The sequence below is a fragment of the Oncorhynchus kisutch genome, linkage group LG21 (assembly GCF_002021735.2).
Source record: "Oncorhynchus kisutch isolate 150728-3 linkage group LG21, Okis_V2, whole genome shotgun sequence".
NCBI lineage: Eukaryota > Metazoa > Chordata > Actinopteri > Salmoniformes > Salmonidae > Oncorhynchus > Oncorhynchus kisutch.
In genome coordinates this window covers 33,991,747-34,008,933 of record NC_034194.2, presented here as the reverse complement: position 1 = coordinate 34,008,933, position 17,187 = coordinate 33,991,747, and the positions used below count along the sequence as shown (strand labels likewise).

General features: G+C 41.9%; 1 protein-coding gene and 1 long non-coding RNA gene across 2 annotated transcripts; one reads left to right on the top strand and one right to left on the bottom strand.

Annotated features, from left to right (window-relative positions):
* The first annotated feature begins 492 nt into the window (after nucleotides 1-492).
* LOC109866348 (lactoylglutathione lyase-like) lies at nucleotides 493-16,967 on the top strand. Its single transcript, XM_020454988.2, has 6 exons — nucleotides 493-661; nucleotides 7,554-7,636; nucleotides 7,883-8,023; nucleotides 15,976-16,043; nucleotides 16,166-16,255; nucleotides 16,439-16,967. The coding sequence occupies exons 1-6, from the start codon at nucleotides 593-595 to the stop codon at nucleotides 16,528-16,530; spliced, it is 543 nt and encodes a 180-aa protein (XP_020310577.1). The 5' UTR covers nucleotides 493-592; the 3' UTR covers nucleotides 16,531-16,967.
* LOC109866350 (uncharacterized) lies at nucleotides 9,147-10,704 on the bottom strand. The gene is made up of 2 exons (XR_002251675.2): nucleotides 9,567-10,704; nucleotides 9,147-9,481 (listed from the first exon to the last, which is right to left on the bottom strand). It is a non-coding gene; the product is annotated as an uncharacterized LOC109866350 (long non-coding RNA).
* Nucleotides 16,968-17,187: the final 220 nt, after the last annotated feature.

Below are 17,187 nucleotides of genomic sequence, written 5' to 3'. Positions count from 1 at the left end.
TTCCATTCATGTCCAGTCAATTGAATTTACCACAGGTGGACTCCAATCAAGTTGTAGAAACATCTCAAGGATGATCAATGGAACAGGATGCACCTGAGCTCAATTTCGAGATTCATAGCAAAGGGGCTGAATACTTATTTAAATAAGGTATTTCTGTTATACACTTTTTTATATATTTGCACAATTCCTAAATACCCTATAATAAAGCAAAAACAGGGTGTTTGTGGATTGATAAGGAAAACATTTTTATTTAATACATTTTAGAATAAGGCTGTAACGTAACAAAATGTGGAAAAAGTCAAGGGGTCTGAATACTTTCTGAATGCACTGTATAAAGTATGAAACCGATTAGACTTTCTGCCAGTTGTAGCCTCCACTGCAATGCACACTTACTTGACACACATTCATTTTACACAACTCTGGTGCTTTCGTTTCAACATTTTTGTGAACCCCTCCTACCTGCCAACTTTAGGGAGTGTCATGCTTCGCTGTGAACTGTCTCAACTTGCCAGTCGGCTTTAGGAGCGCCTTTCCCAAGCTACTCAAACAGCCTGTGAATTTCCCTGCTGTCAATTGGGTCTTTCAACACAAAATGACAGACAAAGGACTCACAGATGAGGCTGCATCCGCAGCATGCAAAGAAGGGGAACCTATCACCCAGGTGAGTGTCACGGATGGAGCTCAAATTAAATAGAATATGTAAGCTAGCATTAATGTATCACTTATTCACAGTAGGCCTATTTTACTTGCTTGACAGTCTGTCTCAGCAAACCTGTTGTTGAGCAGGCTATGTTAGTTGTAGGCTACATAGCCAAGCCCTGTGCTCTTTTAGCAAATAAAGTGTTTACTAGTAGCTCCAGACATTAGAATGCCATTATTTATACAGAGTAATGTGTTGCCTCTAGTTTGAGTTTGAACTTATCTTCTAGAGTTGTAAACTGAGAACATAGCTGAGGAGGCCAGGGTCAAAACACATTTTTCAATTGACCTCGCTTTCACTCTAATTCAATTTCAATTCAATTTCAATTTAAGGGCTTTATTGGCATGGGAAACGTATGTTTGCATTGCCAAAGCAAGTGAAATAGATAATAAACAAAGGCGAAATAAACAATAAAAAAAATGAACAGTAAACATTACTTACAAAAGTTCCAAAAGAATAAACACATTTCAAATGTCATATTATGTACTGTATATATAATGTTGTAATGATGTGCAAATAGTTAAAGTACGAAATAGAAAATACATAAACATAAATATAGGTTGTATTTACAATGGTGTTTGTTCTTCTCTGGTTGCCCTTTTTTTGTGGCAACAGGTCACACATCTTGCTGCTGTGAAGGCACACTGTGGTATTTCACCCAATAGATATGGGAGTTTATCAAGAATGGATTTGTTTTTGAATCCTTTGTAGGTCTGTGTAATCTGAGGGAAATATGTGTCTCTAATATACATTTGGCAGGAGGTTAGGAAGTGCAGCTCAGTTTCCACCTCATTTTGTGGGCAGTGTGCACATAGCCTGTTTTCAAATCAAATCAAATCAAATTTATTTATATAGCCCTTCGTACATCAGCTGATATCTCAAAGTGCTGTACAGAAACCCAGCCTAAAACCCCAAACAGCAATGCAGGTGTAGAAGCACGGTGGCTAGGAAAAACTCCCTAGAAAGGCCAATACCTAGGAAGAAACCTAGAGAGGAACCAGGCTATGTGGGGTGGCCAGTCCTCTTCTGGCTGTGCCGGGTGGAGATTATAACAGAACATGGCCAAGATGTTCAAATGTTCATAAATGACCAGCATGGTCGAATAATAATAAGGCAGAACAGTTGAAACTGGAGCAGCAGCACAGTCAGGTGGAAGTTGAAACTGGAGCAGCAGCATGGCCAGGTGGACTGGGGACAGCAAGGAGTCATCATGTCAGGTAGTCCTGGGGCATGGTCCTAGGGCTCAGGTCAGTTGAAACTGGAACAGCAGCATGGCCAGGTGGACTGGGGACAGCAAGGAGTCATCATGTCAGGTAGTCCTGGGGCATGGTCCTAGGGCTCAGGTCCTCCGAGAGAGAGAAAGAAAGAGAGAAGGAGAGAATTAGAGAACGCACACTTAGATTCACACAGGACACCGAATAGGACAGGAGAAGTACTCCAGATATAACAAACTGACCCCAGCCCCCCGACACATAAACTACTGCAGCATAAATACTGGAGGCTGAGACAGGAGGGGTCAGGAGACACTGTGGCCCCATCCGAGGACACCCCCGGACAGGGCCAAACAGGAAGGATATAACCCCACCCACTTTGCCAAAGCACAGCCCCCACACCACTAGAGGGATATCTTCAACCACCAACTTACCATCCTGAGACAAGGCTGAGTATAGCCCACAAAGATCTCCGCCACGGCACAACCCAAGGGGGGGGCGCCAACCCAGACAGGATGACCACAACAGTGAATCAACCCACTCAGGTGACGCACCCCCTCCAGGGTCGGCATGAGAGAGCCCCAGCAAGCCAGTGACTCAGCCCCTGTAATAGGGTTAGAGGCAGAGAATCCCGGTGGAAAGAGGGGAACCGGCCAGGCAGAGACAGCAAGGGCGGTTCGTTGCTCCAGAGCCTTTCCGTTCACCTTCCCACTCCTGGGCCAGACTACACTCAATCATATGACCCACTGAAGAAATGAGTCTTCAGTAAAGACTTAAAGGTTGAGACCGAGTTTGCGTCTCTGACATGGGTAGGCAGACCGTTCCATAAAAATGGAGCTCTATAGGAGAAAGCCCTGCCTCCAGCTGTTTGCTTAGAAATTCTAGGGACAATTAGGAGGCCTGCGTCTTGTGACCGTAGCGTACGTGTAGGTATGTACGGCAGGACCAAATCAGAAAGATAGGTAGAAGCAAGCCCATGTAATGCTTTGTAGGTTAGCAGTAAAACCTTGAAATCAGCCCTTGCTTTGACAGGAAGCCAGTGTAGAGAGGCTAGCACTGGAGTAATATGATCAAATTTTTTGGTTCTAGTCAGGATTCTAGCAGCCGTATTTAGCACTAACTGAAGTTTATTTAGTGCTTTATCCAGGTAGCCGGAAAATAGAGCATTGCAGTAGTCTAACCTAGAAGTAACAAAAGCATGGATTAATTTTTCTGCATCATTTTTGGACAGAAAGTTTCTGATTTTTGCAATGTTACGTAGATGGAAAAAAGCTGTCCTCGAAATGGTCTTGATATGTTCATCAAAAGAGAGATCAGGGTCCAGAGTAACGCCGAGGTCCTTCACAGTTTTATTTGAGACGACTGTACAACCATTAAGATTAATTGTCAGATTCAACAGAAGATCTCTTTGTTTCTTGGGACCTAGAACAAGCATCTCTGTTTTGTCCGAGTTTAATAGTAGAAAGTTTGCAGCCATCCACTTCCTTATGTCTGAAACACATGATTCTAGCGAGGGCAATTTTGGGGCTTCACCATGTTTCATTGAAATGTACAGCTGTGTGTCATCCGCATAGCAGTGAAAGTTTACATTATGTTTTCGAATAACATCCCCAAGAGGTAAAATATATAGTGAAAACAATAGTGGTCCTAAAACGGAACCATGAGGAACACCAAAATTTACAGTTGATTTGTCAGAGGACAAACCATTCACAGAGACAAACTGATATCTTTCCGACAGATAAGATCTAAACCAGGCCAGAACATGTCCGTGTAGACCAATTTGGGTTTCCAATCTCTCCAAAAGAATGTGGTGATCGATGGTATCAAAAGCAGCACTAAGGTCTAGGAGCACGAGGACAGATGCAGAGCCTCGGTCCGATGCCATTAAAATGTAATTTACCACCTTCACAAGTGCCGTCTCAGTGCTATGATGGGGTCTAAAACCAGACTGAAGCATTTCGTATACATTGTTTGTCTTCAGGAAGGCAGTGAGTTGCTGCGCAACAGCCTTCTCTAAAATTTTTGAGAGGAATGGAAGATTCGATATAGGCCGATAGTTTTTTATATTTTCTGGGTCAAGGTTTGGCTTTTTCAAGAGAGGCTTTATTACTGCCACTTTTAGTGAGTTTGGTACACATCCAGTGGATAGAGAGCCGTTTATTATGTTCAACATAGGAGGGCCAAGCACAGGAAGCAGCTCTTTCAGTAGTTTAGTTGGAATAGGGTCCAGTATGCAGCTTGAAGGTTTAGAGGCCATGATTATTTTCATCATTGTGTCAAGAGATATAGTACTAAAACACTTGAGCGTCGCTCTTGATCCTAGGTCCTGGCAGAGTTGTGCAGACTCAGGACAACTGAGGTTTGGAGGAATACGCAGGTTTAAAGAGGAGTCCGTAATTTGCTTTCTAATAATCATAATCTTTTCCTCAAAGAAGTTCATGAATTTATCACTGCTAAAGTGAAAGTCATCCTCTCTTGGGGAATGCTGCTTTTTAGTTAGCTTTGCGACAGTATTAAAAAGGAATTTCGGATTGTTCTTATTTTCCTCAATTAAGTTAGAAAAATAGGATGATCGAGCAGCAGTAAGGGCTCTACGGTACTGCACGGTACCGTCCTTCCAAGCTAATCGGAAGACTTCCAGTTTGGTGTGGCGCCATTTCCGTTCCAATTTTCTGGAAGCTTGCTTCAGAGCTCGGGTGTTTTCTGTGTAACAGGGAGCTAGTTTCTTATGAGACATTTTTTTTGTTTTTAGGGGTGCAACTGCATCTAGGGTATTGCGCAAGGTTAAATTGAGATCCTCAGTTAGGTGGTTAACTGATTTTTGTCCTCTGGCGTCCTTGGGTAGGCAGAGGGAGTCTGGAAGGGCATCAAGGAATCTTTGTGTTGTCTGTGAATTTATAGCACGACTTTTGATGTTCCTTGGTTGGGGTCTAAGCAGATTATTTGTTGCAATTGCAAACGTAATAAAATGGTGGTCCGATAGTCCAGGATTATGAGGAAAAACATTAAGATCCACCACATTTATTCCATGGGACAAAACTAGGTCCAGCGTATGACTGTGACAGTGAGTGGGTCCAGAGACATGTTGGACAAAACTGATGTCGATGATGGCTCCGAAAGACTTTTGGAGTGGGTCTGTGGACTTTTCCATGTGAATATTAAAGTCACCAAAGATTAGAATATTATCTGCTATGACTACAAGGTCCGATAGGAATTCAGGGAACTCAGTGAGAAACGCTGTATATGGCCCAGGAGGCCTGTAAACAGTAGCTATAAAAAGTGATTGAGTAGGCTGCATAGATTTCATGACTAGAAGCTCAAAAGACGAAAATGTCATTTTTTTTTTTGTAAATTGAGATTTGCTATCGTAAATGTTAGCAACACCTCCGCCTTTGCGGGATGCACGGGGGATATGGTCACTAGTGTAGCCAGGAGGTGAGGCCTCATTTAAAACAGTAAATTCATCAGGCTTAAGCCATGTTTCAGTCAGGCCAATCACATCAAGATTATGATCAGTGATTAGTTCATTGACTATAATTGCCTTTGAAGTAAGGGATCTAACATTAAGTAGCCCTATTTTGAGATGTGAGGTATCATGATCTCTTTCAGTAATGACAGGAATGGAGGTGGTCTTTATCCTAGTGAGATTGCTAAGGCGAACACCGCTATGTTTAGTTTTGCCCAACCTAGGTCGAGGCACAGACACGGTCTCAATGGTGATAGCTGAGCTGACTACACTGACTGTGCTAATGGCAGACTCCACTATGCTGGCAGGCTGGCTAACAGCCTGCTGCCTGGCCTGCACCCTATTTCATTGTGGAGCTAGAGGAGTTAGAGCCCTGTCTATGTTGGTAGATAAGATGAGAGCACCCCTCCAGCTAGGATGGAGTCCGTCACTCCTCAGCAGGTCAGGCTTGGTCCTGTTTGTGGGTGAGTCCCAGAAAGAGGGCCAATTATCTACAAATTCTAACTTTTGGGAGGGGCAGAAAACAGTTTTCAACCAGCGATTGAGTTGTGAGACTCTGCTGTAGAGCTCATCACTCCCCCTAACTGGGAGGGGGCCAGAGACAATTACTCGATGCCGACACATCTTTCTAGCTGATATGCACGCAGAAGCTATGTTGCGCTTGGTGATTTCTGACTGTTTCATCCTAACATCGTTGGTGCCGACGTGGATAACAATATCTCTATACTCTCTACACTCGCCAGTTTTAGCTTTAGCCAGCACCATCTTCAGATTAGCCTTAACGTCGGTAGCCCTGCCCCCGGGTAAACAGTGTATGATCGCTGGATGATTCGCTTTAAGTCTAATACTGCGGGTAATGGAGTCGCCAATGACTAGAGTTTTCAATTTGTCAGAGCTAATGGTGGGAAGCTTCGGCGTCTCAGACCCCGTAACGGGAGGAGTAGAGACCAGAGAAGAATCGGCCTCTGACTCCGACCCGCTGCTTAATGGGGAAAACCGGTTGAAAGTTTCTGTCGGCTGAATGAGCGACACCGGTTGAGCGTTCCTACAGCATTTCCTTCCAGAAACCGTGAGAAAGTTGTCCGGCTGCGGGGACTGTGCCAGGGGATTTACATTACTATCTGTACTTACTGGTGCCACAGACGCTGTTTCATCCTTTCCTACACTGAAATTACCCTTGCCTAACGATTGCGTCTGAAGCTGGGCTTGCAGCACAGCTATCCTCGCCGTAAGGCGAGTACAGCGGCTGCAATTAGAAGGCATCATGTTAATGTTACTACTTAGCTTCGGCTGTTGGAGGTCCTGACGAATCGTGTCCAGATAAAGCGTCCGGAGTGAAAAAGTTGAGGAAAAAATTAATAAATATATGAACGGTAATTAAAAAGTGAAAACCGTAAAGTTGTCAGGTAGCAAAACAGGTTGGCAACAAAACGCACAGCAACTCGAAAACAAGCCACGCCACGTCTTCTCTTGAGAGTCAGGTCTGCCTATGGCGGCCTTTCTCAATAGCAAGGCTATGCTCACTGAGTCTGTACATAGTCAAAGATTTCCTTAATTGTGGGTCAGTCACAGTGGTCAGGTATTCCGCCACTGTGTACTCTATGTTAAGGGCCAAATAGCATTCTAGTTTGCTCTGTTTTTTTGTTAATTCTTTCCAATGTGTCAAGGAATTATCTTTTTGTTTTCTCATGATTTGGTTGGGTCTAATTGTGTTGCACTCTCCCCCCCCCCCCCCCCCTCTCTCGCTCACTGTCTCTCTGTCTCTCCCCATCACTCTCTCTGTCTCTCTCTCCCCCTGTCCCTATCTCTCTCTCTCCACCTGTCCCCCCGTTTCTCTCTCTCTCTCCACCTGTCCCCCCGTTTCTCTCTCTCCACCTGTCCCCCGTTTCTCTCTCTCCCACCTCTGTCTCTCCCCATCACACGCACACACTCTCTCTCTCCCCCCTCTCCCCACCCCTCTCTCTCCACCTGTCCCCTCATTTGTCTCTCTCCCCTCTGTCTCTCGTTCACTGTCTCTCTCTATCTCCCCATCACTCTCTCTGTCTCCCCGTCATTCTCTCTGTCTCCCCATCACTCTCTCTGTCTCCCCGTCACTCTCTCTGTCTCTCCCTCTCTCCCCACCTGTCTCCCCTCTCTCTCTCTGTGTGTCTGTGTGTGTTTCCCCATCTCTCCCCAGGACTACATGATGCAGCAAACCATGCTGAGGGTAAAAGACCCTCTCAAGTCTTTAGACTTCTACACCCGCATCATGGGTATGACGTGAGTCCCATACTACTCTCTCACACACACACGCAATGGGGTTTCATGACTAGTACCCTACCCCTCTAGAAGATGTCTCACTCTGTGAGTGGAACGAGGAAGGACCTAACTGAATTTGTCTTAAAGAAAGTTTCATTTTCGTTGCAAAACCTTTTCCATTTGTAGTAAATGGTTTCTGTTGCTAAATGTTTTGCAAGAGAATCGGCATAATGAATACACCCCAATTGCGATTCCTATTTGCCTCAGGTTGCTGCAGAAGATAGACTTCCCATCAATGTTCTTCACACTCTACTTCCTGGGTTATGAGGAAAAGAAGGAGATCCCTACAGATGTAAAGGAGAGGACAGCATGGACTTTCTCTCGACGAGCCACCATCGAACTCACACAGTAGGCACCCCACTTAAAACCTCAGCACACACAAGCACATAGATTCCAGATCTGCTAGTTGAGCTACGAAGTGCCTTGTAAACATGTAATATAATAGAAAATGATCCGGTAACATCTAACCAGGGGTCTCCAACAGGTCGATGAGATGATCCTGTAACATCTAACCAGGGGTCTCCAACAGGTCGAGGAGATGATCCTGTAACATCTAACCAGGGGTCTCCAACAGGTCAATGAAATGATCCTGTAACATCTAACCAGGGGTCTCCAACAGGTCGATGAGATGATCCTGTAACATCTAACCATGGGTCTCCAACAGGTCGATGAAATGATCCTGTAACATCTAAACAGGGGTCTCCAACAGGTCGATAGCAAGCTATAAGTAGTATGTGTGCTGTCAACGAGTAGCTCGCAAGTTGATACTGATAAATAATCAGTAGCCTAATATTACATGATTAAATCAAATAAATAATTGTTCTAATCAAACCACAGGTTCTAGGCCCATTTATAGGGAACAGTCGAAGGCAGATAGCTTAGCACCCCGTATTATCGGCATATATCACCTTCAACAGTGTTATCTTGTGATCAAGCCATCAATGTTTTGTGATTATTCGTGTTGTAAAAATGTTACCCAACGGGCTATCAATTAGTAGTATTTCCACTGAAATGTCAAACATGCTATCGGCTTTTTGATAAGTGGCTTATCAAAAAACATAAGTTCCGTATTATTGGCATACGGTCCCCAGTCATTGGCCACCTTACTATTTGGTTCAATTACAAGATATATCCGTTAAAATTTGGTTCAAAAATGAGACACCAACCTCGTATCCAAAGTGTTTACTAGATAGTTGGCTAGCCTTCCTGTAAAAAAAAGGAAAAAGACTTGCCTGTCAACTTTTCATTGCTTAGCCCGGTGCGCCCTCCTGTGGACCCTTAAAAAATGGTTCTTCACCAACGTATTCAGTGTTGTAACCAAATAATGTCTCATAACTTGTTTTACAGAGGAATCTTATGTTTTGAGAAAGTAGATAACAGTTTAATATTAAAATATAAATGAGTATGAATAATTTACATAAAATAAAACTTTAATTTCAGTCATTTGCATTGACAAACAATTAAAACAATGTTGGAGTTTGTGTTGCAGAGATGCACTTGGAAAGTAAAGGAAGATGGGTTGAATAAATATATATTTTTGACATGTACAAATAAATCATTTTATATGAAAACAAACGAAATAATAAAATCTCGATCTCCATCCCTATCTTGTCACAAAAATTTCAATAGAATAGAAAATTATCCAACCAGAATGAAAATGTTTGTTTTGTTTTTTGGTAGATACAGTACTGCACCAGAGAATTTTCATCCTCTGGTGCAAGCGATGTGGGTGGTCCACTGGGACAACCATGGGTCACCCTGCCGCTCAGCCTTGTCCGCCCGGGTCTGCCGAGGTACACCATGCACCTTGGTAGATAAGAGAATAAAACTGTTACTAGCAGATTAAATTTGCATACACGTGGTAATCTCCTAAAAACAACAGATGCCTAACCTTGGCAGCCTGGCGGATAGCCGTCCCTGCCCCGCAGTCCTCCACTGCATGGACCATGTCCACCTCACCACTGCTTCCTCTTGACTTTCTCCATGCTGTGGTGGTAAATACATGTAGCTAAATAACTTGGCATACTATACACATTTTAGAAAGATAACTCAATCTGAATATGTATAAACATTTACATTTCAAAGTTTAGGCAATTGAAAGATGATGAACGTTTTCATAACTGAAAGTGTACCCACGTTTTTTATTTGATGTTATCTGTAATGAATATTGTCCCAGTTAGTTTAATATTGATGCATACATTATAACACTTGACTAAATACTGCCTCTATGTAACGTTAGCTGTTGTAAGATTAAACATAGGTGTCAAAAAAGTTAATGGTTCAAAGTTCAAAATTAATTTTTGCAGATGGCACAAAACGCCCCAGAGGACTCTAATTTTCATAAGGTAAAGCTTGACAACTTTACGTTGTTTACGTGATATGTATTATCTAAAGCTTAAAATGTCTTTCCTTTTTGCTTACTTAGCAGTTCTATCAACATTTAGCAACCAAGCTAGCAACAACGTTAGCAAATCCGTCAGCTATATTTCAGAGGTAAAAAATTGGATATTAATAAATTACGTGTTGTCAGTCGCGAATTCGGATTTTACAATATACAGTCCCACAAAATGTATATACATATTACTTTTTTGAAAACTCTCAAAACCTAACTTGCATAAATTGCAATAAAAATCGGTGGTCAGTTAGCTAGAAGGGTGTCGTTCATTTAAATGTTGAGCTCGAGGTGATTTAGACCTCCAACCTCTAGAGAGTGTCCGATGTTGGGGGAAAATTAGCTAACGTAAACACCCCATTCCGTACAAATGTGCGTAAGCCCAATATTCAAACGAGGCTACAAAGAAAACTAATGGGACTGTAGCGACTGTGTTGACTTCAAAATCGGGGGTGTGAATTAGGTTTCTATTCAAGCGTTGATCGACATGGTAATGGCTGTATAGTATTGGAGAAAAGTAGAAAAAACGGACCCTCTGTTACATCTTGACGTGTCATGTCGTAACGTACAGCACGCATAAAGCAACTATTTCTGTCTTACAATCTCTCTCCACCAGGTGTAGCACTTCTCTCATCTTTTAAAAACAAGAAATGGACAGTGACGGGGGTAAGGGGGGATACCTAGTCATTTTTTTCGTCATCATTGCATGCGATCATCACTCTCAAAGCCGCTGCTTACTTCTTAGATCACTTTAGCACCGTCCTAAAAACCCGATTCAAATTCGACACAAACCTTCAAATAGGTATATAATGACACATTATATAAACTCTTTATAGTGTTTTACTTACATTTTAGAGGCGATAAGGTGATAAGTTGGACAGATCGAGTGAAAAAAAGCAATTTTCCCACAACATCTCTCCTTCTCACTACCAAGCATTAGTTTAGCTTCCCCACCCTTCATTTAAAAAAAAGACCCGACCGGGGCTCATTGCCTGCTTGAATCATGCAGAAACGGGTAGCGTGGGGGTCATGTAATTGATTCTGTTGGAAAGGGGAGAAATTGTGCTTTACAATGGCATTGACATTACAGTTGATCTGGAAGTATTACGTTTTTGGGGTGCTAAAATAAGGTCAATTGTACGGAGTTTACGTTATAACAAATTAAAAAGTGTAGAAATTTGCTTGTTTGAAACAGGATTAACGTTACTGTCAAATACATTACTTCTACCGGACATATAGTAGTGATGGGCATTCCGGCTCTTTCGGCTCAGCTCACCAAAAAGAGCTGTCTGTTTTGGTTCCCAGACTGCTCTTTAAAAAATATATGTTTTGTATTTTTTCAAGTCAAACAGTTTGCAATAGTTTGACTATGATTGGTGTTAAAACAAATCTAATTAAATTATTAAATGAAATCATACTCTAACTTAACCACAATGTACTTAAAAATGCATTGGTTTGTTATGAAAAATAATGCTATTAAACATTTGCATTTAAAGTATAACTTTTGAATATATAAACAAAGTGCATATAAATCTAACCATTCAAAACGAATACAATCTGAAGAGCATCATAGAATATTGCACCATATCAAAGAAAAATAAATACAATTTGCAAAAATGCAGCATCCCACAAATTGAAATAAATGTAAAAAAGAAGGATGATATTCCACATGTGCATTTAAAGTATAACTTTTTTAATGTATAAAACAAAGTGCATATAAATGCAACAATTCAAAACAAATACAATCTGAACAACATAATAGAATATTGCACAATATCAAAGAAAAATAAATAACAATGTGCAAAACTGCAGCATCCCACTTAAAACATTAAACTGATCCCTCTTTTCTCTCTCTTCTTTATTGCCCTGTTATAACCAGCAGCACAAAGCAATGCTGACCATATTTTGCTTTTATGATAGATTTGCATACAGAAATGCAAGCTGCCACACTTTCAAGAGGCTGATGTGGTTTCTTCTCTCAGTAATTATTTGTCCCGTTTTCGAGAAGACCCTCTCAGAGGGAAGGATGTGACCACTATGCAGAGTTTCCCTGTCATGACTTTAGTAAGCCATGGGTAGACAGAGGCCTTGTTCTTCCACCAGGGGCTCCTCCAAATAGGATCGGACCTCCATTGTGGCGTCTGCTGAGGGATTCCTTTGTGCTGCATCCCCAGTTGCTCTCTCATCAAACAGCAGACGTTTGTGGCACTACTGCTGGTGCTTCTTCTCCATCTGATCCCTCTTCTTCCTGTTGCTCTGGTGCCTGAGCCAGCTGACTGCTGGGGCTGTCCCTGCCTGCTGCTGAGGTTATTCTTTGAAGAGCCTCATCAATCGCTGTGGCATCACTGAAGGCTAACTTCTTAAACCTGGGGTCAAGTGCAGCGGTTTCTGAGAGCACGTGATTATATCCCATTCTGTGGAACTTTCTGTCCATTGATGAACATAGGGTGCCCATCAACTCTGTCACATGTCCTGTGGTTACATTAGCTTCACTCTGGCGACTGGCTGTGATTCGCTGCAGACCCTTACACAGGAGTATAATTTTTGAGGCATAGCTGAAAAAAGAGAACAGTAACTTATTAGTTCAGGTTCATGTTTTGTCTACTGATAGTACATTCTCATCTACTGCTCATATACATATATAATACTGGATTAAATAATGATGTAGTAATAACTACTTACTGTACTGATCTCCACAGTGACCTGCTCAAAGGGTTCTAGGACTCTGCACACCTCCTCCACCACCTCCCATTCCTCTTGGGTCAGAGCATCAACAGGTGCATTGACAATGGCCAGGGTAGAGATGATGGAATCCTTTGACTCAAGAAACCGCTTCAACATATAAAATGTTGAATTCCACCTTGTAGTGCAGTCTTGTTTAGGCCTCAGCTCAGGCAACCCCATCTGGCGTTGTGTAGACTTTAGTTTTTCAACACCTACTGTGCTCAAGGGGAAGTATTCCACAGCTGCTTTCAATTTGTCTACAGTGGGCTTCATCACCTTCAGAGCATCTCTTACAATGAGGTTGATTGTGTGGGCAAGACATGGATAATGGGTCCGTTTTAACATTTTCATGGCTTTGGTTATGTTAGCTGCATTGTCGCTAACACAACAGATCACTTTTCCATCTACTTGCCATTCTCTGGTCACTCTCAACAGTTCCTCTGCCAAGTTCTCTGAGGTGTGTCTGTTGCTGAACTCAAAGCAGTCCAGAAGACAGCTAGACATTGAAAAATCTTCAATGAAGTGACATGTAACCGACATGTAAGAAGTGGTTACCCTTGTCCAGGACTCAGTGGTAAGGCAAGCTACAGTAGCTTTTTGGACTCTTTCCCGCACTGAAGCCTGTGGGCTCTCGTACAGTTGTGGAATAAGTACTTCGAAAGGGTTTTCCTGCTTGGAATTGTGTACATTGGATTTAGACTAATGCTATAATTTCTTAAAACCTCTGACCTCCACGATCGAAAATGGCTGGAAATCAGTGGCAATCATTTTACCCAATGCAATATCAATTTGGCCTTGTTTTGCTACAAACATAGACTTTGGCATAAACTGGTCCATAGAGGACTGCGTTGCTGTGGGTCGCGGAGTAGATCTACTTGACTGAGTGGCTACATCTCCACGTGTGGAGGTGCTGGCTCCACCACTATCACTAGCAGGCCCGCAGGTTTCTCGAAGCTCCGATACAGCTAGCTTCACAGTTGGGTGCACAGTTCACATATACCGGTGTTGTCACACCCTGATCAGTTTCACCTGTCCTCGTTATTGTCTCCACCCCCTCCAGGTGCCGCTTATTTTCCCCAGTGTATTTATCCCTGTGTCTTTCTGTGCCATTTCATCTTGTATGTTAGTCAAGTCAACCAGCGTATTTGCTATTCTCTTTTTGATAGTCCTCCCGGTTCTGACCCCTGCCTGACTCTGGACTACTTTCCTGCCTGCCTGATCATCCTGCCTGGCCTGACCTTGATTCTGCCTGCCCTTCGGTACCTTTTGGACTCTGAACTGGTTTTGACCCTTTTGCCTGTCCACGACCCTTCTCTTGCCTTCCCCTATTGGATGAATAAATATTGTAAGACTCCGACCATCTGCCTCCTGTGTCTGCATCTGTGTCTTGATAGGTGTAGGTTGTGCGGCTTTATATGAGATTTTGTTTTGGCAAATTCTGCACTGTGCTCCTACATTGTCTACGTTATTAAAATGAATCCAAATGCTACTATGCTTCCAACTCATTTTCCAGCTGTTGTTTTCACAGCTGCCCTTCCTCTCTCTCCTCGGCTGCTAAGTGTGTGACTGTGAGTGAGTTGGCACGGCCCTCCCTCACGTATCTTTGGTTCATTGGTTGACACTGCGTGTCTCATTGACAGGAACAACAGGTGAGGCTGTTAGTCTGAGCAGACAGTCAAAACAAATGTGTGTGCACTTCAGCATTTAGACCTATTTTATATATATTTTTGTTCTTTGAATTAGTTCATTCTATTCATTTAAATCTTTTGATTATTCATATCTTAATTTTTATTTAATTTTAGAAATAGATTCGGCTCTTCTGATATGCGAGCCGGCCCCCAACGTTCACCTTCAAGAGCCAGCTCGTTCACGAACGACCCATCACTAACAGATAGCCATGACACGTGTTGAAGTAGGCCTACAACAGTGCTTTCAGAGACTTGACAGAGTTCACATAAAAAGGGCCAAAGCACATGGAATACTGAACTGAAAACAAAAGACATTACTGCATTGGCAAAACTTGGTCAAACTTATATAAATAAATAAAAACTGATATAGGGAAACAAACAAACCTTATTACACCGTAGCCCAAACATTTCTCAAGGTTGCATGTTTCATATAATGGTTGTGCTCACAAAGACTTGCACAGACTCTACACTGGACATTCAGGACAAAGCCAGAGATGGAGAAGCAAAGCGAGAGGGTTTACTCCACCCAAAAATTTGACAATGAAAGTAAGACTACAAAGTGAGGAATTTTTGTATGATGACCAATTTGGGAAACAAAAAATGTAATTGCTAATTTGCTACTTGAGGCTTATTCGATCAAATACTAGTTTCATGATGGATAGGTTGTTACGAATGTACTGATATAAGTGGACGCATGTGGCATTTCGGCAACAATACTACTTTATATCGGAGTTGTTCATACAAATATTTGTAATGTTTTTATTTAACCAGGCAAGTCAGTTAAGAACACATTTTTATATACAATACTGGCCTACCGGGAACAGTGGGTTAACTGCCTTGTTCAGGGGAAGAACAACAGATGTTTTACCTTGTCAGCTCAGGGATTCGATCCAGCAACCTTTCGGTTACTGACCCAACGCTCTAACCACTAGACTACCTGCTGGAATGAATGATGGTCCTGGCTAGAATGGTCCCACCCCATCTTGCCTCCTCCAGCCTGCTATCTATCTTTTTGGACATGCATTTCCATTGTTAGAGCGGTCACTCGACTATCTTATAATAGAACATTTTTGACAAAGCTCTCATCTGAGCAGGTTTAAGAAGGGGTGCTTCATGTGATTCATGTTTTTTTGTATTACATAAATTCTTTGAAATTCACAAAAAAATGACATTAGCTGATGAAGATAATCTCATAGAACATAACGTATAAGATCTCCACGGACCTTATTTTCTGCATTTATCCAAAAACCTTCCAAAATTCCATTAATTTTCCTCATAGGCTTTATCCAACGAACCATGGTGGAGTTGGTGTCTAGAAAAGACGCCATCAATATTTCTCTCTATACCTGTTTAATGTTCTTCACTAATTACTTTCTCTTCCGAAACATGGACCGAAACTATGGTTCCTACCCTGTCACAATACCATGATGGTGAAGATGATATACTGTATTTCTCACTTGACTTTTCTCACTTCTCTTTTCTCTGTTCTCTATAAGCAACTGGGGCTCTGAGTCAGATGAAAAATTATCTCTTCACAACGGAAACTCTGAACCGAGGGGTTTTGGTGAGAAAACGATATGATCTTTTTAATTCAACATTTGAATGTGGTACAGCCATTGTGTTTTTCAACCATGAGACAATTCCACATGATTTAAATTGTCCCACTCCACTTTCTCTATTATGCAGGGCACATCGGCATTGCTGTACCTGATGTTTATGCAGCCTGCAAAGTATTTGAAGAACAAGGAGTAACATTTGTTAAGAAACCAGATGATGGTATATTTTTTTCCCTCTTCTTTTCCCTCTCGCACATTATTTTGTGTTTAAGTTTAGGATAACATTTGTGAAAAACATTTGTGTATAGAGTATATTACAGTTGACTAGTCATCTTTATCAGGCTGTTTCATTTGTATTTTCTCAATTTGTAAATGCAACATTCTATTGTATTTTTCCACACAGGTAAAATGAAGGGAGTGGCCTTCATACAGGATCCTGATGGATACTGGATTGAGATTTTGAGCCCAAACAACATGTTCTCCTTAACATCATAGGGAGGCAAACTGGGCCAGCACAAACTGACTGGGTTCGGAAAAAGGAGGTGATATAAAATAAGAGGGAAACTGAATAAGGTAACAAAGGGGGTTATGTGAGGAAATGAAGAAGTGAAGATGGAGTTTTTGCTTACGATTGGGATCATATGCAGGTTCCCTCGGTACTATAGACACTCAAGACAAAAGATGGGATAGCCGTAATATAAATAGACAACACTGTTGGAGCTAGGAACACAAGCATTTCGCAACACCCGCAATAACATCTGGTAAAAATGTGTATGTGACCAATAACATTTGATTTGAGATGTTTGGATGGGACAAACTGACAATGAAGATGACCAGGGTAAATAACTGCTCCTAATGTGGTCTGACTGAGATTGATATTATCCCAGCCTGGTCAACATATTTGCAATAAACAGATGTGAATCATCCTCGTATTTTCAATTCCTCTGTCTTTCTATTCAAATTGTAAAGGTTTAGCCAACGAGACCACTCAGCCTATTTATTTGGCTGAACATTAGAATTTGGAGCAGTAATCCCCTTGGATTTACACAAACAGATAACCAAAGTTGTCTCATCAGCACCATTTCCTCAGTAAAATATGAGTGACTGTGGAAAATAAGGCTGGCAGACAACCATAGCTGCTGAAAGAAGTAA

Coding starts and splice junctions, on each gene's coding strand:
- LOC109866348 (XM_020454988.2), top strand. CDS start 593: ATGACAGACAAAGGACTCACAGATGAGGCTGCATCCGCAGCATGCAAA. Junction 7,637..7,882: donor ACCCGCATCATGGGTATGAC/GTGAGTCCCATA, acceptor TATTTGCCTCAG/GTTGCTGCAGAAGATAGACT. Junction 8,024..15,975: donor GCCACCATCGAACTCACACA/GTAGGCACCCCA, acceptor GTTCTCTATAAG/CAACTGGGGCTCTGAGTCAG.